The 17,017-nt window shown below is 41.4% G+C and overlaps 1 protein-coding gene across 11 annotated transcripts in view; it reads right to left on the bottom strand.

Annotated features, from left to right (window-relative positions):
• MAP4K4 (mitogen-activated protein kinase kinase kinase kinase 4) overlaps window positions 1–17,017 on the bottom strand; it is a 237,996-nt gene that overhangs the window by 76,553 nt on the left and 144,426 nt on the right. For all 11 annotated transcript variants that reach the window (XM_039531327.1, XM_039531333.1, XM_039531317.1 and 8 more), the window contains exons 4-8: window positions 15,095–15,220; window positions 9,063–9,173; window positions 6,370–6,460; window positions 4,123–4,253; window positions 787–841 (exon numbers count right to left, since the gene is read on the bottom strand). In XM_039531327.1, the coding sequence (XP_039387261.1) occupies window positions 787–841; window positions 4,123–4,253; window positions 6,370–6,460; window positions 9,063–9,173; window positions 15,095–15,220 (514 nt within the window). The remainder of the gene's footprint in view (window positions 1–786; window positions 842–4,122; window positions 4,254–6,369; window positions 6,461–9,062; window positions 9,174–15,094; window positions 15,221–17,017) is intronic.

Here is a 17,017-nt window from a genome sequence, read left to right on the forward strand (position 1 = left end):
TGCTGCTGTCAGCTTCATGCTTTGTTAATCTTCACAGAGGACGTGAAGGAGAAAAAAGCACCATGGAAAAGTTAGGCATTTTTAGTTTTTAATTTTACCCTCAAAAATCATCAGACTTGACAGCTGAATATACTCAGATAGTCTGCTTTTAAAAGTTCTTCCCTGACAGTGTTAAAGCTAAATCTATAATTTAAACCACTGTCTTCCAAGAGTCTTCTACTCTGTCCAATGAAAACTAAAACAATTCATAAGAGGAGATTTAAATAGATAAGTCTCAGAGTTCAAAAAGAATGTTACCATTACACAGACTCATGTAAATCAGAGATAGAAAGGGCCTACTAAGTCATGCAGTCTATCTCCCTGACAGAGCAAGATTTTTCAAGCCAGTACACTTTTAGCATTTTTTAATCCCAGTCTGGTTTTAAATATCCCAAGCAATAGGGCTTCCACCACTTCCCTGTGGACACAATTCCAAAGCCCAATATATCTCATGGTCAGGAAGTTTACAGACCCAATGACTTCCAAATAGTCCTGTCATTGCTATTACACTACTACAATTACAATCGCTGTGAAAGTAATGCTTTCACACTGTAGTAGTATCTTTATCAAGAGAGTTGCCATTTATAGGATTTTATATTTATGGTGCAGGAAAAACCAAGGAGTACAGATACACCATCAATGCATTTTCAGAAACCTCAAAACTGGGTTTGAATTACGACCAGCAACTCATAAGTATATGTTTCTGTCTTAATGAGCCCCTTAGGAAAAAGCACACATATCACTTACGGGGAGCTCCTTCTGCCATCTCAATGGCCGTAATGCCACATGACCAAAGGTCACTCTGCAAAGAAAGAGACCATATGTTAGTAGGTACGCTTTCTCACTGTCATACTACATAATGGCATCTACTAATGAACTGCAGGTAAGAAACTAAAACCAGCTACCAAGGGTATTTAAACAACATTTTAAAAATGGCTTTTCCTCTTTTAGCCCTAATATAAAATGCCAAATATGATGCCATATAGCATCTGTGTTATCTAAACACACATACAATTCTGCACACATAATTTCTTAATAGTATACAAACACTTTCATATTAGGACATTTCAAGACATAATTAGGTCATAATTGCCCAAAAGTTAAGTTCTGTAAAAAATAATTATATTTCCCTGGATATAGTTATTGTAAGAGGTGAACATTCCCCGGTAATATTTGCAATCCAAACATTGAAGCCCTCTCCTAGCATATGAGACCCTGAAAATGCATAGATTAGAAACAAAAGTGAAACCAAGAAGTCAGTTTTCAGATGTGTTAATTATCAGAAATACAAACCTTATATAAAATAGTTCTAAAAATTAGATTTTAAAAACTCTTTTCTGCTGTTGATAGTCTAACAGTATTTTTATGTAGGGATTTTTTTTAAAAATTGAGCCCATCACTGCTTATTGTCAGTTCAGCCAAACCTCTACCTTTACATTGCTCAATAAAATTAGAACATGTCTTAGCAGCATGAATTGCTAATGCCAGGAGACACAGGCAACCGGCCATGCGCTCAATAAAAGTAAGAAGCTACTGTTCCATGGACCACTGGTGGCCAGAGTGAGCACCTCATCCCAGCAGTCTTGTATTATTTGTGTCATTATACAAGGGGGATCCTGGAATGGAAATCTTTCAGGATATTAGCATTGGATAGCCACTAGGACCACAGGTCAAGGTATCAGGGTCTGGTGGTGTAAGTCTGGTTCTGAGCAGAAGCCCTTAAATCCTATAGAGTTTTTTGCAGAGCGAGCTTTTGCAGCATGAACTTTCTTGAAGCAGTATTTCCACACCTTTTGCATCAAAGAGTGGGTATTTTGCCCGACGAAGCTCATGCTGCAAAACAAACTCTGTTATAAGGTGCCACAGGATTCTTTGCTGCTTCTATAGGACCACAGGATAATTGCATTCCCTGCTGAATCAGAACTATGGTTTAGAGATTCTCTTCCACCATAGGAACACCAAAAATAAGGAACTGCTGAAGAGTCCTGGAATGGAATTGAGCTCAAGGGGCTACAGTAGGTCCTGACAGGAGACAATATCACCCCCATTCAGCATGTGGAGAAGAGAACTACCATTGAGGAAAATAGTGCTCAGAGCTTCCAGGTTGATAATCCTTTTAGAATATGGGAAGACATACTGGAATGGGTGAACAAACTCTTCTCTGTGCTCACCATTAGCTCCAAGCAATGGAACAACTGCATTTTCAGGCCCCAGAAGCTTCCCAACCAGGCACCAGTTTGTTCTGGCTCAACCCATCAGTTGCAATGATTAAAGTAAGCCTGTAAAACACTAATTTTCTAAGAAATAGAATATGTAGTAGGAGGATATTGAGATCTCTCAATGTGAAGTACCTCCACTTCACATCAGGAGCAATAAGGGAGTGTTTTAAGAGACATGAGCATAAATCACAGGTTTGTATGCCCCATGGAATTCCTTTACATTTGATCCCCTTTAATTATTAAACATGTAGATTAGTTTGGGGGTTTTCTCCCCCTCAGAATAATTTCTATCTATTGAGGTCTGTTATCTTACTTTAACCTTCACCCTTATGTCTTATCAACTCCACCCTGAAAGGGATTAAATTTTTTCCACAGATCTCAATCAGGGCAAGGAATATGTAAAGTTATTAGTCAAGACAAATGGGCTCAATCCTAGCTAGATGTTCAGGTGTGCATATCATCAACCATGGACATTCATATATCTAACACGAGTATCAACCCCAACGCACTAGCTCCAGTGCTCTTGATGTAACTATAATCACAGACTTTCACATTTCCTAGCTACCTCTCTTAGTTTTTAAGGTTGGAGAGATGCATTAGTCTGAGTAAAGATTAAAAACACATTTCATATTTTATTCCCTCTCTTGTGGCTCCCTGAAACAAGCTAAAAGGTACTTAGGAGATTTCCAGAAAGCTTCTATAAAGGAATTTAGCTTTAGAAGATGTAGCAAAAACAAAAACAAAATTTGGTATAAATACCATCAAGCCAATTTTACTTTTAGGGAGGTTAGATTTGATGCTTGTAGCTCAGTGCAGGACCAGTTGTGTCCAATTAATTTTTGGAGAAATATATTGTTTGATGGCTAAATCTTCTATGTGATTGTGACAGAGTGCTGAGAACAAGCAGCTGAACCACCACTCTGGTCACTGTAAATCCAATTAGTTCCCCCCACTCCAGGAGGGGGCTTGAATGAGGGAAGGACTGACTAGTTACTAGTTCAGGCTCAGCTGGGGAGAACTAAGGAGATAATTAGCCCATTAACTGTAAGTGTAGAAAAGAAGCACAAGAAGGAAGTGCAAGAGAGAGAGAGAGAGAGAGAAAGGCCAGCAAGGCTAACGTAATGGGAGACCTCTGTGTAGAGAGCTCTCTTCTGTCTGGCAAAAGGGGATGATGATTGTATGTCCCTTTAAATAGAATTGCTGCATGGGACTGTAAAGGGGTGTTGGCTGGCTGATATAACAAAAATAAAATACATGATGTGGGTTACAAACCAGAGGTGGTAAAACCATTTGTGCAGGAAGACAAAAGTGGAGAGCTGTGCCCAGCCACAGTGATTAACATTCAGATGATCTCTCAAACCAGGACAGTGCATGCTTTAACCAGCTCCTTCTGCATTACATTGTAACTTAACTCTTCTATTCTGGCAAAAAGATGCATTTCAGATGGGGGCTCTATTTAAGGCAAATGTTAAAATGTATTGTTTTGACATTACCACAATAAGCAGGATATATTAAACAAATTAAAATGCTAAGATATTCATAGAAATCGAAAAACAACAAAATTTCTTGTTAGACTCTTTCTACACCATTTTGTACTGTGCCTAGCACAAGGGGATCCCTGTCCCTGACTGAGGTTCTTAGAAGCTACTGCAGTACAAGTTACAAATACAGTGTTATTAATTATGATCATCTAGTAACGATCTGTTCTTTGTACTCATGTTATACAGATTTACCTTTACAAGAAATCACTCTCACAACCATACACAGAGACAAAGTAAGAGACAAATATAAGAGCTGCCTTCACTCATGTTTATTAGACACTAGGTATCACTATATTATTACTGTGTGAACAGGACTTTCTTACTCTGTAATCATAAGTAGCATCTGGATTTTCATCACAGGCAATAACTTCTGGAGCCATCCAGTATGGGGTTCCAATAAATGTGTTTCTCCTGCCGACCGTCCTGTCCAGCTGGGCACTAACACCAAAATCCACTGTGGGTGGAATAAAGATTAAAATAAAATAAGAGGGGGGAAAAACATGCTGTGATTACTTCTCTAAGATAATTTGGAAAATAAACCCAAGTGGAAGATTCATGTTCAGGAGAAACCATTAAGGTTAATACTCAGACTTGCCACAGTCCTCAGGCATCAGACCACGAAAATCAGGAGAAAGAGCAAAATACAAGCAGCTCTTCAGGACCTCTCACTGGGCTGCCAGTGCAGTCTTCCCATTATCTGTGGAGCTCCCTTCCCATAGCAGAGAAAACGGATGCAAACATATTGTCTTAGGGGCAGAGGGAGACTTGCTATCTCCACTAATCATGAGACAGGGTGTCTTGGCTTATCCAGAGCGACCCTGCTTTCCACAGATGCTCTCATGATGTGGCAGCACCACCAGGTCAGCTCGGCCACCATTTGGTCCTTCACTCTCTCTGCCCAAAATTCAGGAGAAAAAATCAAGTACTGCTCACAGGGACTGCTTCCTGTCCTAATACATGTGAATGAGGCACAGTGGGAAGCAAATGCGGAGCGCAGTTCAAAAGGTACTAATTCGGGGCTCATCTACACACAGCTTTTGCAGTTACTGATTAATTAAATTGGTAGAAAAACAATTTTATTAAATTGATGCAACTGCCCTTGCACAGACATGGTTATACTGGTTTAACTGTTTTGGTAGGTGTAAATTTAATGCACCAAACTATATAGATACAAACCCCTTCATATAGTGTGACTGCATCCGTATTAGGCACTGTTTCCCAAACTGGGGTCGCCGCTTGTGTAGGGAAAGCCCCTGGCGGGCTGGGCCGGTTTGTTTACCTTCCCCGTCTGCAGGTCCAGCTGATTGCGTCTCCCACTGGCCGCGGTTCGCTGCTCCAGGCCAATGGGGGCTCCTGAAAGTGGTGCGGGCCGAGGGACGTACTGGCTGCCGCTTCCAGCAGTTCCAATTGGCCTGGAGCAGCAAACCACGGCCAGTGGGAGCCGCCATCGGCTGGACCTGCAGACAGGGCAGGTAAACAAACCAGCCCAGCCCGCCAGGGGCTTTCCCTACACAAGCGGCAGCCCCAGTTTGAGAAACAGTGCTATTAGGTGTGAACTCATTTAACTAAATTTGTTTTTCTACCAATTTAGTTAAATCAGTGCAAAACCTGTGTAGACAAGCCCTATTAAACCAACAGTATAGGAGCTGCTGTGTCCTGCTTAGAAGACCAAGAAATGGGTAGCTCCCCGGAACACTTTTATCCCAGCAGACAAGGTATCTTTCAGAGTTCTATCTAAAAGGAAGGTGTGTGCTGGGCGGGAGGTCCTTAACTTGGGTCTATATTTCACCAAAAGAAAGGTGACAACCTTACAGTACAATAAACGCACAACATTAAAATGTGTAGTAACTGAAAAAGGCAAAATAAATCAGCATGGAAGCATCCCACCCATGTGGAGCCTGGAGGACGAGTATCAAAACAAACATGTAGTTAAACCTCAATATGTATAAACCACTAACTACACAGTACATGTTGAGAAATTAATTTGTAAGTGGTTGGGGACAGGGATAAAAGAACAAATCTCATGTGAACTCCTCTGTCTAGAACAGAAGTGGCCAGGATTCAAATGTTCCAAACAGGCATTCCAGGGCTGGAACCAACTTAGACGTTTTGCCTCAGACCAGTTGTGAGTGCTGTACACATTACATAGATGTTTGGATCTGGAGCCTGAGCAGCCAGGACTTCTTGAACTGAACGCAGATACAGAAAGATACCCACCACGTCCTAATTTTGTGCCATTGGCTTCTAAGCCCAAATTCAATGGAAGCAGAACCAATTCTGGCTCTAAGCTGACCTGTAGAGTCATACAAAGAATAAGTGAAGGACATGGAGTGATCTACCCACTGATATTGATATGAGAGCCAACAATTTCCAGCAACAACCGCAAGAATCCCTGCATTCCTTGACAGACGGGGAGGGAATAAGGCCAGTGTCCTGACTCAGACTGCAGCAATGACACAGGATATAGTACTGTACTAAAGAGCATGCCACACTCCTAAGAGGTCAAATAAAGTTAGGGAACATGCAAAAAACATACATGAACCAGGAAGTAAACATGCTTGCCTACTTACCAAGCTTCACCTCTGCATTTTCTGTTAACAATACATTCTGCCCTTTGATGTCCCGGTGAATCACATGGTGGGCATGAAGATGAGCCAATCCCTTCATTTAGAAAAGGAAGACATCTAGGTTTAGGCTCTTAGCTTTGCAGCAACAGTCTCATAAAAAGTGTGAGTTGACACAGACAACATACTTAATTAGTTACTCTGGGAGCTGTTTTAAAAAGAGCCCACACTGTTCTCCTGTGGCTCTTGGGATCCTGTCCTGAATGCATGAAACATGATCCACAGTAGACTTCTAGCAGCGTGTCACCCGCCTACATTTTCATAAGCTAGCAGGGAGGAAGGCCTCAGGTTGTGCACATACTGTACACAAATAAAGTCCAACAAATGCTTTTTAGCTGTAGCTTTTAGGGAATTTTGGATTACATGAAGTTTCAATGCAATGAAATTGGAGTTCAGTCACACACAGAGTCACCCTTAGAAGAACAAGAATGTAGCGTGGGAAATGAACCAACCCACCTATATTTTAATGTGAGATATCTCACAAAAAGAAAAGGGGGTACACAATTTATGTTTGGGGATAAAAGGATACTGGCAACAGACAACAGCACACTTGCAAAGTTACAGTTCTGTTGTTTAGCCTCCATAAATCTGATCTCTGATCATTCCCCTTCAAAACACACCACACTGAAAAAAGAGCATTATACTGTCCAAAGGAAACGAAACCTACTGGCAGATGGTGCTTTTTGTGGATACAGCACCTGGATGCATGCCCCAAAGCATCACACTGCACAAGTCCTGTGGAGGGGAGGAGGACGATGTATGTGGTATTTTACTGTTTACTGCAATTTGTGGAGCAACGAACAAACGTCTCAGCAACTGATTTGATTTTGGTTTCTCTCCAGCATCAGTTTGGAAAATTATACTCTCTAGTGGCATCATCTTGCTTGCTCATGCTCCCCTCACATATTTTTAATTTTTTTTTTAACTTTACAGTTACAGAAGGTTAAAAGAGCAGTAAGTTGCTGTAAAACAGTCTTTTCTAACACATGTTCTTCATTAAACACTCATTGACCAGTTTGGCTCGTCTTTTTTTAAACCGTTAGTAAGTATGACAAACAGTACAGTTTGGAACTCCTCCTTGCAGAGGTTACGAGCTAATGCTATGAACGTTTAATGTCCTTGACATCATCTGCTGGGCATTAACACTAAGGTTAAATTTATTTCCTGTGGAAATTAAGGCTTCTGGTTGCCCTGGCTTAGCACAACAATTTGCAAAGCCTCATGCCACACTGCACCAGCCAGGGAGATAGTCATGTGTTCTCACCTCTTTACATCTAATCATATGAAAAAGTCCATGTGTGTTTGGGATGGAATAAGAGGACAGAGAAAGGTCAAAGACTAGTTACTTCTTTCAATTCAAATTTTGAACAGTTGCCCCACCACCACTTGGCATATGTTCCCCTAGGTTTTCACTTGCACAAATCTTTAGCCCTCTAGCCCATCTAACTTTCCTTCTCTTTATTATACACTGAATGTGGCTTCACATCTTTACCTGATGGGGACCTAGAATGTGCAGAATATTGTATGTCGCACTTCAGAAAGAATTTACATACAGTCTCATAAGTGTTGCAGATCAAATGTAACTTTAACACTGGTCAAGCTAAATGTTACAATACTGAAGTCAGTTATCCATGTGACTAAAATAGAGCTGCCATCGGGTATTCATATCACCCACATTCCTATTTGCTAGTAAACAAAAATAAAAAATGGGCCCAAATGCCCAACAGCAGCACTTTGCACCATCGCTCAGAGTTAGGGCAGGAAGCCAAGATTCTTCTTTTGCTCCCTCATCTCCCCAAAAATCACTCTGCTAGCAGTGTACAAATGCACAATGGACAAATGTGGATTCCAGAAGCACTGATTTACGTAAGGACCACTTATGCTTTTCTTTAACATAATTCCCTTAACTACAGGGATTATTACTGGAGCAATTCTATTCACATACTGTACTCAGGGTAATAAGGTTGGGAGGGTTTTTGCTTTTTAAATTAACCATGGAAAGCTGGACCAGTTTTACTCAGCATAGCAATCAAATGCCAAATCAAGAGACACTATTCACTTGTACCAGCTGGAAATTAGACTTGAAAAGTAACGAACCAAAAATCTCCATTTTTCAAACTACTGTAGATGGCGGCCATCTTTCAAAAAAGTACAATTACTTAGTACTGTACTCCAGTAATAGAGGTGCCTAATTGAACACACCAGTTTGCATTCTGCCTTACATGTGATTTCGGAACGGATTCATGTGTAAACATTAAGAGTAGGATTTTCAAAGGCATGCAATATTGGCCTCTCTCAACTCCCACTGGCTTCAAGAGGAACGGAGGTAACGCCAGTACTGAACACTTCTGAAAGTGTCAGCGTAAATCTCATTTTTTACTATGTCATTGTTGGTATTGAGGTGTTATAGTTAGTTAGTCAGTGGGCTACAGCGATATGGAAAATGGTTCTCAAACTCTAAACTGGTTTCCCATGACACAGTTCTCCACTTTTCAGCAAGATTGCCATTATACTTCACAGCAGCGATTTGAGGCTTTTATTCGTAGAAGCTCAACCTAGACATCATTCTTAGGCTGCACCTGTGTTAGTACAGAAATAGGATTATATTTTTTCCAGACACAATAGACTATCCTCCTCACCCTGAGAATCTCTCTGGAGATATACGCTATCCAGTCTTCTTTTAGAGTGTTCCCTTTTGTGTTCTTCACAAGGTCTGTGATAGAGCCTGCACCACAAAATTCCATAACAAGCTGCAAAAGAAACATAAGGACAAAGCCAGTATTAAGCAAAAAAACTCTCACTTGTGTACAGCAGCAAAAGAGCTCAGGGTATGGGCGCTGTGATGTTCAGTACAATGCTCATGTCACACAAAGACAACGTTTAACGTCTCCACATGGAGAGTGGATCCAAACCAAACGTCTCTATTATGACATATAGTACCCCCTTGCTATAATGAACCCCCGGGGATCCAAGTCATTTTTTCAGTATAGCCAGGGGTTGGTTATAGTGAAAGGAGGAGAAACAGCTCCTCCAGCATGGGGCTGTGGTGGGGGAAGAGAGCTCCTTCAGCCCCAGGGAGGAGTGCACTGCAGCACCCCACCGTATCCCTGGGCTGGAGGAGCTGCCAGGCCCTTCCCCCGCAGCCCTGAGGCAGGAGGAGCTCTCAGCACTTCCACCACAGTGGGCAGGGCTGGAGGTGGAATCCAGGGACCATGTTTGCTATAGCCCAAGGTTCACTATTGCTATGGGTGTTATAGCGAGTGCCTACTGTAGATGGAATATGTCTCATATTAGTTAGCTCATCTTCAATGGCTGATTTATTCACTGTAATTTGATGCTGAGCATCTGGATTTTCTCAATTAACAGCATTGCTCAACAAGCCTAGTGCTAAAGAGTTAAACTGATCACACCATCACATCCGTCTCTCGCCGCAGTTTCCATGTATTTACAAGGCTCAGGAACAGCTATTGGTTTTGCATGCACATCTGTGCCTCAGCTTCCTGAGGGGCTGGATACCGTTACCCAAAGCAAACTCAAATGAAAACATTTAACATTAAAATATTTTCTACTTGTCCAAGCACTAAAAACCAACTTCCCTCTGTTCATAGCACCCTTAGAGATTTCCAATATTTGATTTAGAAACTAACAGATTTACGGTATGCTGATTCTAAAACATGTGCATGCCTGTCTTACATCTTTCGCACTACTGAAAGCTAGATTAATTCCTAGGCACTACATGCTTTAACTAAACATAACTGTACACACATTAAAAGTATCTTACAAGGCTCAATTTACTGTATACTGTACAATAGTTAACTATATTTTAAATACTTGTCAGTTATCAGGGCACAGAATGAAAATGTTACTGTTAAGGGGACAATAATGCAATGTACATGGTGCTGATGAGGCAGATGGTGATGCTGTGGACATCCCATAAGCATTAAAGAAAAGAGAAATCATAAGTGCTGGTTTATTTTTAAGGCAACATTCTCTTGCCGCTCAGTATCTCTGCTTCATTAGCAGGAAATGTGTTACTATCCAGCTGGGAAAGGAAACGGTTACTTATCACAGAAATAGGGCTTGAAAGGACCTTTAGAAGTCATCAAGTCCAGTCCCCTGCACTGAGGTAGGATGTTTATGTAAACCATCCCTGACACACATTTGTCTAACCTGTTTTTAAAAACCTCCAATGATGGGGATTCCACAACATCCCTTTGAAGCCTATTCCAGACCTCAACTACCCTTATATTTAGGAACTTTTCCCTAACACCTAACCTAAATCTCCCTTGCTGCAGATTAAGCCCATTACTTATTGTCCTACCTTCAGAGCACATGGAAAACAACGGATCACAGTCCTCTTTCAGCAGCCCATAATATATTTGAAGACTGTTATCAGGTTCCTCACTCAGTTTTCTTTTCTCAAGACTAAACATGCCCAGTTTTTTTAACCTTTCCTCATAGGTCAAGTTTTCTAAACCTCTGGTCATTTTTGTTGCTCTCCTCTGGACTCTCTTCAATTTATCCACATCTTTCCTAAAGTGTGGTGCTGAGAACTGGACACTACTACAGTTGAGGCCTTACTAGCACTGAATAGAGTGGGACAATTACCTCCCATGTCCTGCATACATGTCTATTAAAACACCCCCAAAATTATTTTAGTCTTTTTTGCAACTGCTTCATATTGTTGACTCATATTCAATTGGTGATCCACTATGAACTCCACACCCTTTTCAGCAGTCCTACCACCTAGCCAGTTATTCTCCATTTTGTAATTATGCATTTGATTTTTCCTTCCTAAGTGAAGTACTTTGCACTTGTCTTTACTGAATTTCAGATCAAGTCTCCAATTTGTCAAGGTTGTTTTGAATTCTAATCCTGTCCTCGAAAGTGCCTGCAACGCCTCCCAGCTTGGTGCCATCTGCAATTTTATAAGTACTCTCTCCCCTCCATCTTCCAAGTCACTAATGAAACATTGAACAATACCAACCCTGGACTGACCCGTGGGCCCAATCAGATACACCCTCCCAGTTTGACAGAAAATCATTGATAACTAAGGCTGCGAGCCTGTCACGGAGGTTGCAGAAGTCACAGATTCTGTGACTTTCTGCGACCTCTGTGAAATTCCACAGCAGCAGTGGCCAGTGTGGCTGATCCCATGGCCACCCCAGCAACTGGCCCCAGGGAACCACCTGAGCAGTGGCCGGGGTGGCTGGCTCCGGGGACCACCACAACAGCAGGGACCCCCAGAGCAGCGGGGCCCCGGGGCAGCTAAGATTTAGTCAGGGGTGTTTATAGTAAAAGTCATGGACAGGTCAGGGGCTGTGATTTTTTGTTTATTGCCTGTGACCTGTCATAACTTCTACTAAAAATACCCGTGACTAAATCTTAGCCTTATGATAACTACTCTGAGTATGGTCTTTCCAACAGTTGGGCACCAATCTTACACTAATTTAATCTACACCAGGGGTTCTCAAACTTCATTGCACCACAACCCCCTTCTGACAACAAAAATTACTACACGACCCCAGGAGGGAGGACCGAAGCCTGAGTCCACCTGCCTGTCACTGTCCTGTGCAGGGGAGCTGGAGCCAAAGCCCGAGCCCCATTGCCCTGGGCAGGGAACGGTTCAAAGCTGAAGCCCAAGCCTGTAACCCTCAGGCTTCAGCTTTGGCCCCAGGTGGCAGGGCTCGGACTTCAGCCCTGAGCCCCAGCAAGTCTAAGCCAGCCCTGGCAACCCCCGTTAAAATGCAGTCGCAACCCACTTTGCGGTCCCGACCCACAGTTTGAGAACCACTGATCTAGATGGCATTTCCCTAGTTTGCTTATAAGACTATCATGTGGGACTGTGTCAAAGGCCTTACAAAAAACAATATATATCACAGCTACTGCTCCTCCGCATCCCCCTCCCCCCTCAAAAAAATCCAGTTAAGGTGGTTTGTCATTATTTGTTTTTGACAGATCCATGCTGGCTATTCCTTAAAACCCCATTATCTTTTAAATGTTCACCAACTGAGTGTTTAATAATTTGTTCCAGTATCTTTTGAGGTATCAAAGTTAGGCTGACTCGTCTATAATTCCCTGGGTCCTCTTTGTTACTCTCTTTAAAGACAGATACTATGTTTGCCCTTCAGCATTCATTTGAGACCCCACTTGTCCTCCATGAGTTCTCAAAGACAACAGTCCAGAGATTGCTTTAGCTACTCCTAAAGTATCCTTGGATAAATTTCATCGGGCCCTGCCGACCTGAATACATCTAACTTATCTAAATATTGCTTAACCAGTTGTTTCCCTATTTTTAGCTTGCGTTCCTTCTCCCTTGTTGTTAATATTGTGTTGAGTATCTAGTCATCATTAACCTTTTTAGTGAGGACTGAAGCAAAACGGGCTTCTTGATATGATCAGCTCTTAACTCTCCTCCTCTGCTATGCCCTGTTCTGCCTTTGTAACAACACTACAGGGGTATAGTGTTGATAGGTTTGAAATGCTATTATAACTTGAAACATGCTGGGGAAAATCAGAAAACACAAATATGACGGATATTAGGCATTTATGCAGTGTAAGGCCTAGTGTGACACACTTGATTTTTAGTTATCCAAAGTAGGCCTCAGGACTTAAATACAGGTCATAAGTTGTGCCTTCTCATTCTGCATACAAACAATTTGACAGCAGAAAAACAGGTACACTGCATGCCTGCAAAGTTACCTTGAAATAGCAGGACAGTTGGGGGCTTTTGCAATATTTTGTAACATAGTAAGTAGGCATCTAGACTGCCCTGATATATATGATTTAGTAAGAAAATGATTGACACAAATTGCTGAGGTCAGTGATCAGAATTATAATTATAGTTATCTGGAATACCACATAAATAATGGGCAGAAATAAAGGTTATGATGATCTAGGAAAGGGTCAAATATGGGCATGCATCTGAAGGGTCACATAAAGGATGGGTATAAAAGATCTGACTTTATTCCCTAAATTTTGGGTGCATCAGGTTCCTGAAACAGTAGCAACTGGTTCATGACCTGCTTTCTTTTGACATACTTCACTGACTGAATTCTTCCGACTTTGTTTTACATAATGTTCAAGGATATGTGAGTTTGCTATCAATCCTAAAACCTATTTCTCTGTATGTGTTATGCTGTTTGGTTATAGTAATGAGCTGACCCATTTGGATTTTAAGTAAAGCTTATTTTTACGTTTATCATCTCTGTTGTTGGTCACATCAATCCAGGAACGAACAACAAACTTCTGTGTAGCCGCCTGAAAGGGAAGAACCTGTGCTAAAGAATTAACAATCCTAGTATGCACACTAGCAATAATTGATCAGGCTACAGGACCTACACTTTACTTCTTCTTTCTCTTGTTCCTAATGTATTTAAAGAACCTTTTAGGTCCCTTTCTAGGCGTAACTCATTTTCTTCTTCTTCTTCTTCATCTTCAAGCCCTTCTGATTTTCTCCCTACATGCTAGTTATATCCTTTTCTACTCCTCCTTAGCAATTTGTCCACGTTTCCATTTTTTTTTTTAATAGGATTCCTTTTTGACTTTCAGGTCATTAAAGATCTGCTGATGGAGCCATATTGGCCTTACTATTCTTCCCATTTTTCCTTTGCAACTGGATAGTTTGCAGTTGTGCCTTTAATATTGTCTCCTTGACAAACTGGCAGTTATCCTGAACTTCTTTATCCATTTGCTTCCCATGGGTCTTTACCTATCAGTTCTCTGAGTTTGCTGAAGTCTGCTTTTTTGAAGTCCATTGTCCTTATTCTGCTGCTCTCAGTCCGTCCTTTCCTTAGAATAATGAAATCTACTATTCCACAATCACTTTCACCCAAATTGCCTTTCACCTTCATATTCATTACCAGTTCCTCCCTGTTGACCAGAATCGAGTCAAAAACGGCTGTCCCCCTGGTTACTTCCTCCCCTTTCTGAATCAAAAGGTTGTCCCCTATACATTTCAAGAACCTACTGGAAATGTTGTGTTTTGCCATATTACTTTTCCAACAGTTGTCTGGATAGTTTAAGGTCCCCATTACTACCAGGTCTTATGTTTTAAATATTTCTGTTGTTTGTTCTAAGAATGCCTCATTCACCTCCTCTTCCTGATTTGGTGGTCTAAGTAGACACCTACTAGGACGTCACCCCTATTTATTTTTTTACCCCTTTATCTTTACCAAGATACTTTCAACTGGTCTGCTTCTCACCTCCTTCTGGACTTCAGCACAAGTGTATATATTCTTCATGTTCAGTGCAACACTTCCCCTTTTTATCCTGCCTGTCCTTGCTGAACAAGCCATACCCTTCTAGACCAATTATGCAGTCATGAGACTTATTCCATTAAGTCTCTGATACACCAAATAAGTCAGAATTTAGCTTACATTCTAATACTTTCAGGTCTTCCCTGTATATTCTGCATACTCATTGTGTACAGACATCTAAGATTTTCATGGTGAATTAAACATTACATAGCAAATTAAACATTAATAGCAAATTTTAGCTTGATTTTCTTGTTAAGGCTGCACAATCAGCCTGGGTGATTTATAATAAAACAATCTTCATAAAAACACCACATTTCATTAATGTTGTTTTTCCAATATGATCTTTCTGTTGTTCTCAAATTATAACTAAAGGGGGAAAAGCCTATGAGTATGCTGGGGAAACATCAGCTTACCCACAATTGGTCATCATGTCCTGGGGGACTTTTCTTAATGAAAGCACCGTAATAAGTTGCAATGTTTCTATGATGCGAATATTTCTTTAGCATATTTATCTCCAGTTTGATTTCTTCTTCTTCATCCTTTGGAACAAAACAAAAAGCACATATTTTATATGACAAATACATTATTTATCTCCTCTCTCACATGCATGGATAGATAGAAGGGAAAGTTCCATTTATAGCAGCAGCATGATCAGTAAATACAATCTGGCTTCATGCCACAGAACTTCAGTGCTTATTGGGAAAATTATCTGAAACAAACAAACAAACATTTATTCTCCAGAACTTCAGTAATGCTGAAAAGAAATAAATCACTGAAAAGATATACACATAACTGATTTTAATTCCATGAAAGATTCCCACAAGTAGTGTTTTGAAACAAGAGTGTTTTGGAAAGATCAGAAGGGTTCACTTAACAAAAGTAATAGTAAGTAGGACAGTATCTCTCGTCAAAGTTATTATAAGCATACAATTAAAAAAAAATAGCTGACAAGCCTTCCAATGTGACCTGCAGAGGGCAACTCAAAACTAGAATGGATTAAAAAAAACCACCCTGAATTGGGAGGGTTGGGGGGGATTTTCCCCTTCTTGAAACATTTTTAAAGTTGAAAAAAAATTGACCAGTTATAGTTAAATCCCACTGAGCAGGTTTTCACAGCTGAAGTGTGCTTTCAGGAGTGGGTTGGATGGGAGCCCATCTTTCGCAAAGAGCAGCAGACAAAGTGGGTCTGCATCAGGAAGACAACTTGGGAAGTGAGGAAGTTGTCTCACTTATGTGAATGAGTCATTTGCACTGCTCATTAGAGTTCGCTCCTGCTCCATATGGCCGTAGAGGAAGAGCAAGTGCATCAGGAAGAGCATGGCTGGGAATCCAGCATGTAAACAGGATACTGTACACAAAGACAGAGGAAGGGGTTTCACTCCCTTGGTCAAGCATTCCTGCACAGGCGAAGAAAGGCATCTGGTTTTCTCCAGACCCAAACTGAGCAGAATAAGAGGTTTTCTGCAACAGATAACAGTACACTCAGCAAATCATTGATTTTTTGATTCAGTAGCTGAACCAAAAAAAAAAAAATTGTTTTGTTTGAAACCAAAACTAAATGTTTTTCATTTTTTTCCAAAGCAAAAACACTAAAAACATTTGGTTCGGGTGAATGAATATTTTGAATATTGTTTCAAAGCAACATTTTAAAAAATCTGATTTGAAACCAAGTGTCAAACTGGCTCATTTTGACATTTCCAAAATTTGTTTTCAAGGTTTTTCTTGCACAAAACGTATTCAAACTGAATTCAACCCAAATTTACAAATAGTTTGGAACTCCAAAAATGCATTTCCAGGCAAAATGCCACACAAATGTAATCCAGCTCTACACATAATGTCTTAGAGGCAGCTAAAACCTGGGGGCTGGAAAGGGATTAAAGTACAGGTAGAGTGCATGATGAGGGAGGAGTGGAGTTGCTTTGGGGGTGAGAAGCAGAACACATGCAGGGGTGAAAGTAACTTACCGGTATGCAGGGAAGCCAGGGTCCTGAGCCGGGGTGGTGGGGTGAACCGGAAGGGGCGGGGATGGGGCTCCAGCGGCGATTTGAAGGACCTTGGGCTCCGGCTGCTGGTGCAGTAGCAGCGACCAGGAGCCCTGGGCCCTTTAAATCACTGCCAGAGCCCCATGGTAGCGGCGGCCAGGAGCCCCAGGGCTCTGGCGGCAATTTAAAGGGCCAGGGTCTCCACCTGCGGCCAGGAGCCCTGGGCCCTTTTAAATTGCCAGGCCCAGGCAAAGCTGCCCCTTTTGGCCCCCATCATCAGCGGCCCAGCCGGTACGGTTGGCTGTGTACCGGCTCTTACCGGTACACCGTACTGGACCATACCGGCTTACTTTC

The sequence above is a fragment of the Mauremys reevesii genome, linkage group 1, assembly GCF_016161935.1.
Source record: "Mauremys reevesii isolate NIE-2019 linkage group 1, ASM1616193v1, whole genome shotgun sequence".
Classification (NCBI taxonomy): domain Eukaryota; kingdom Metazoa; phylum Chordata; order Testudines; family Geoemydidae; genus Mauremys; species Mauremys reevesii.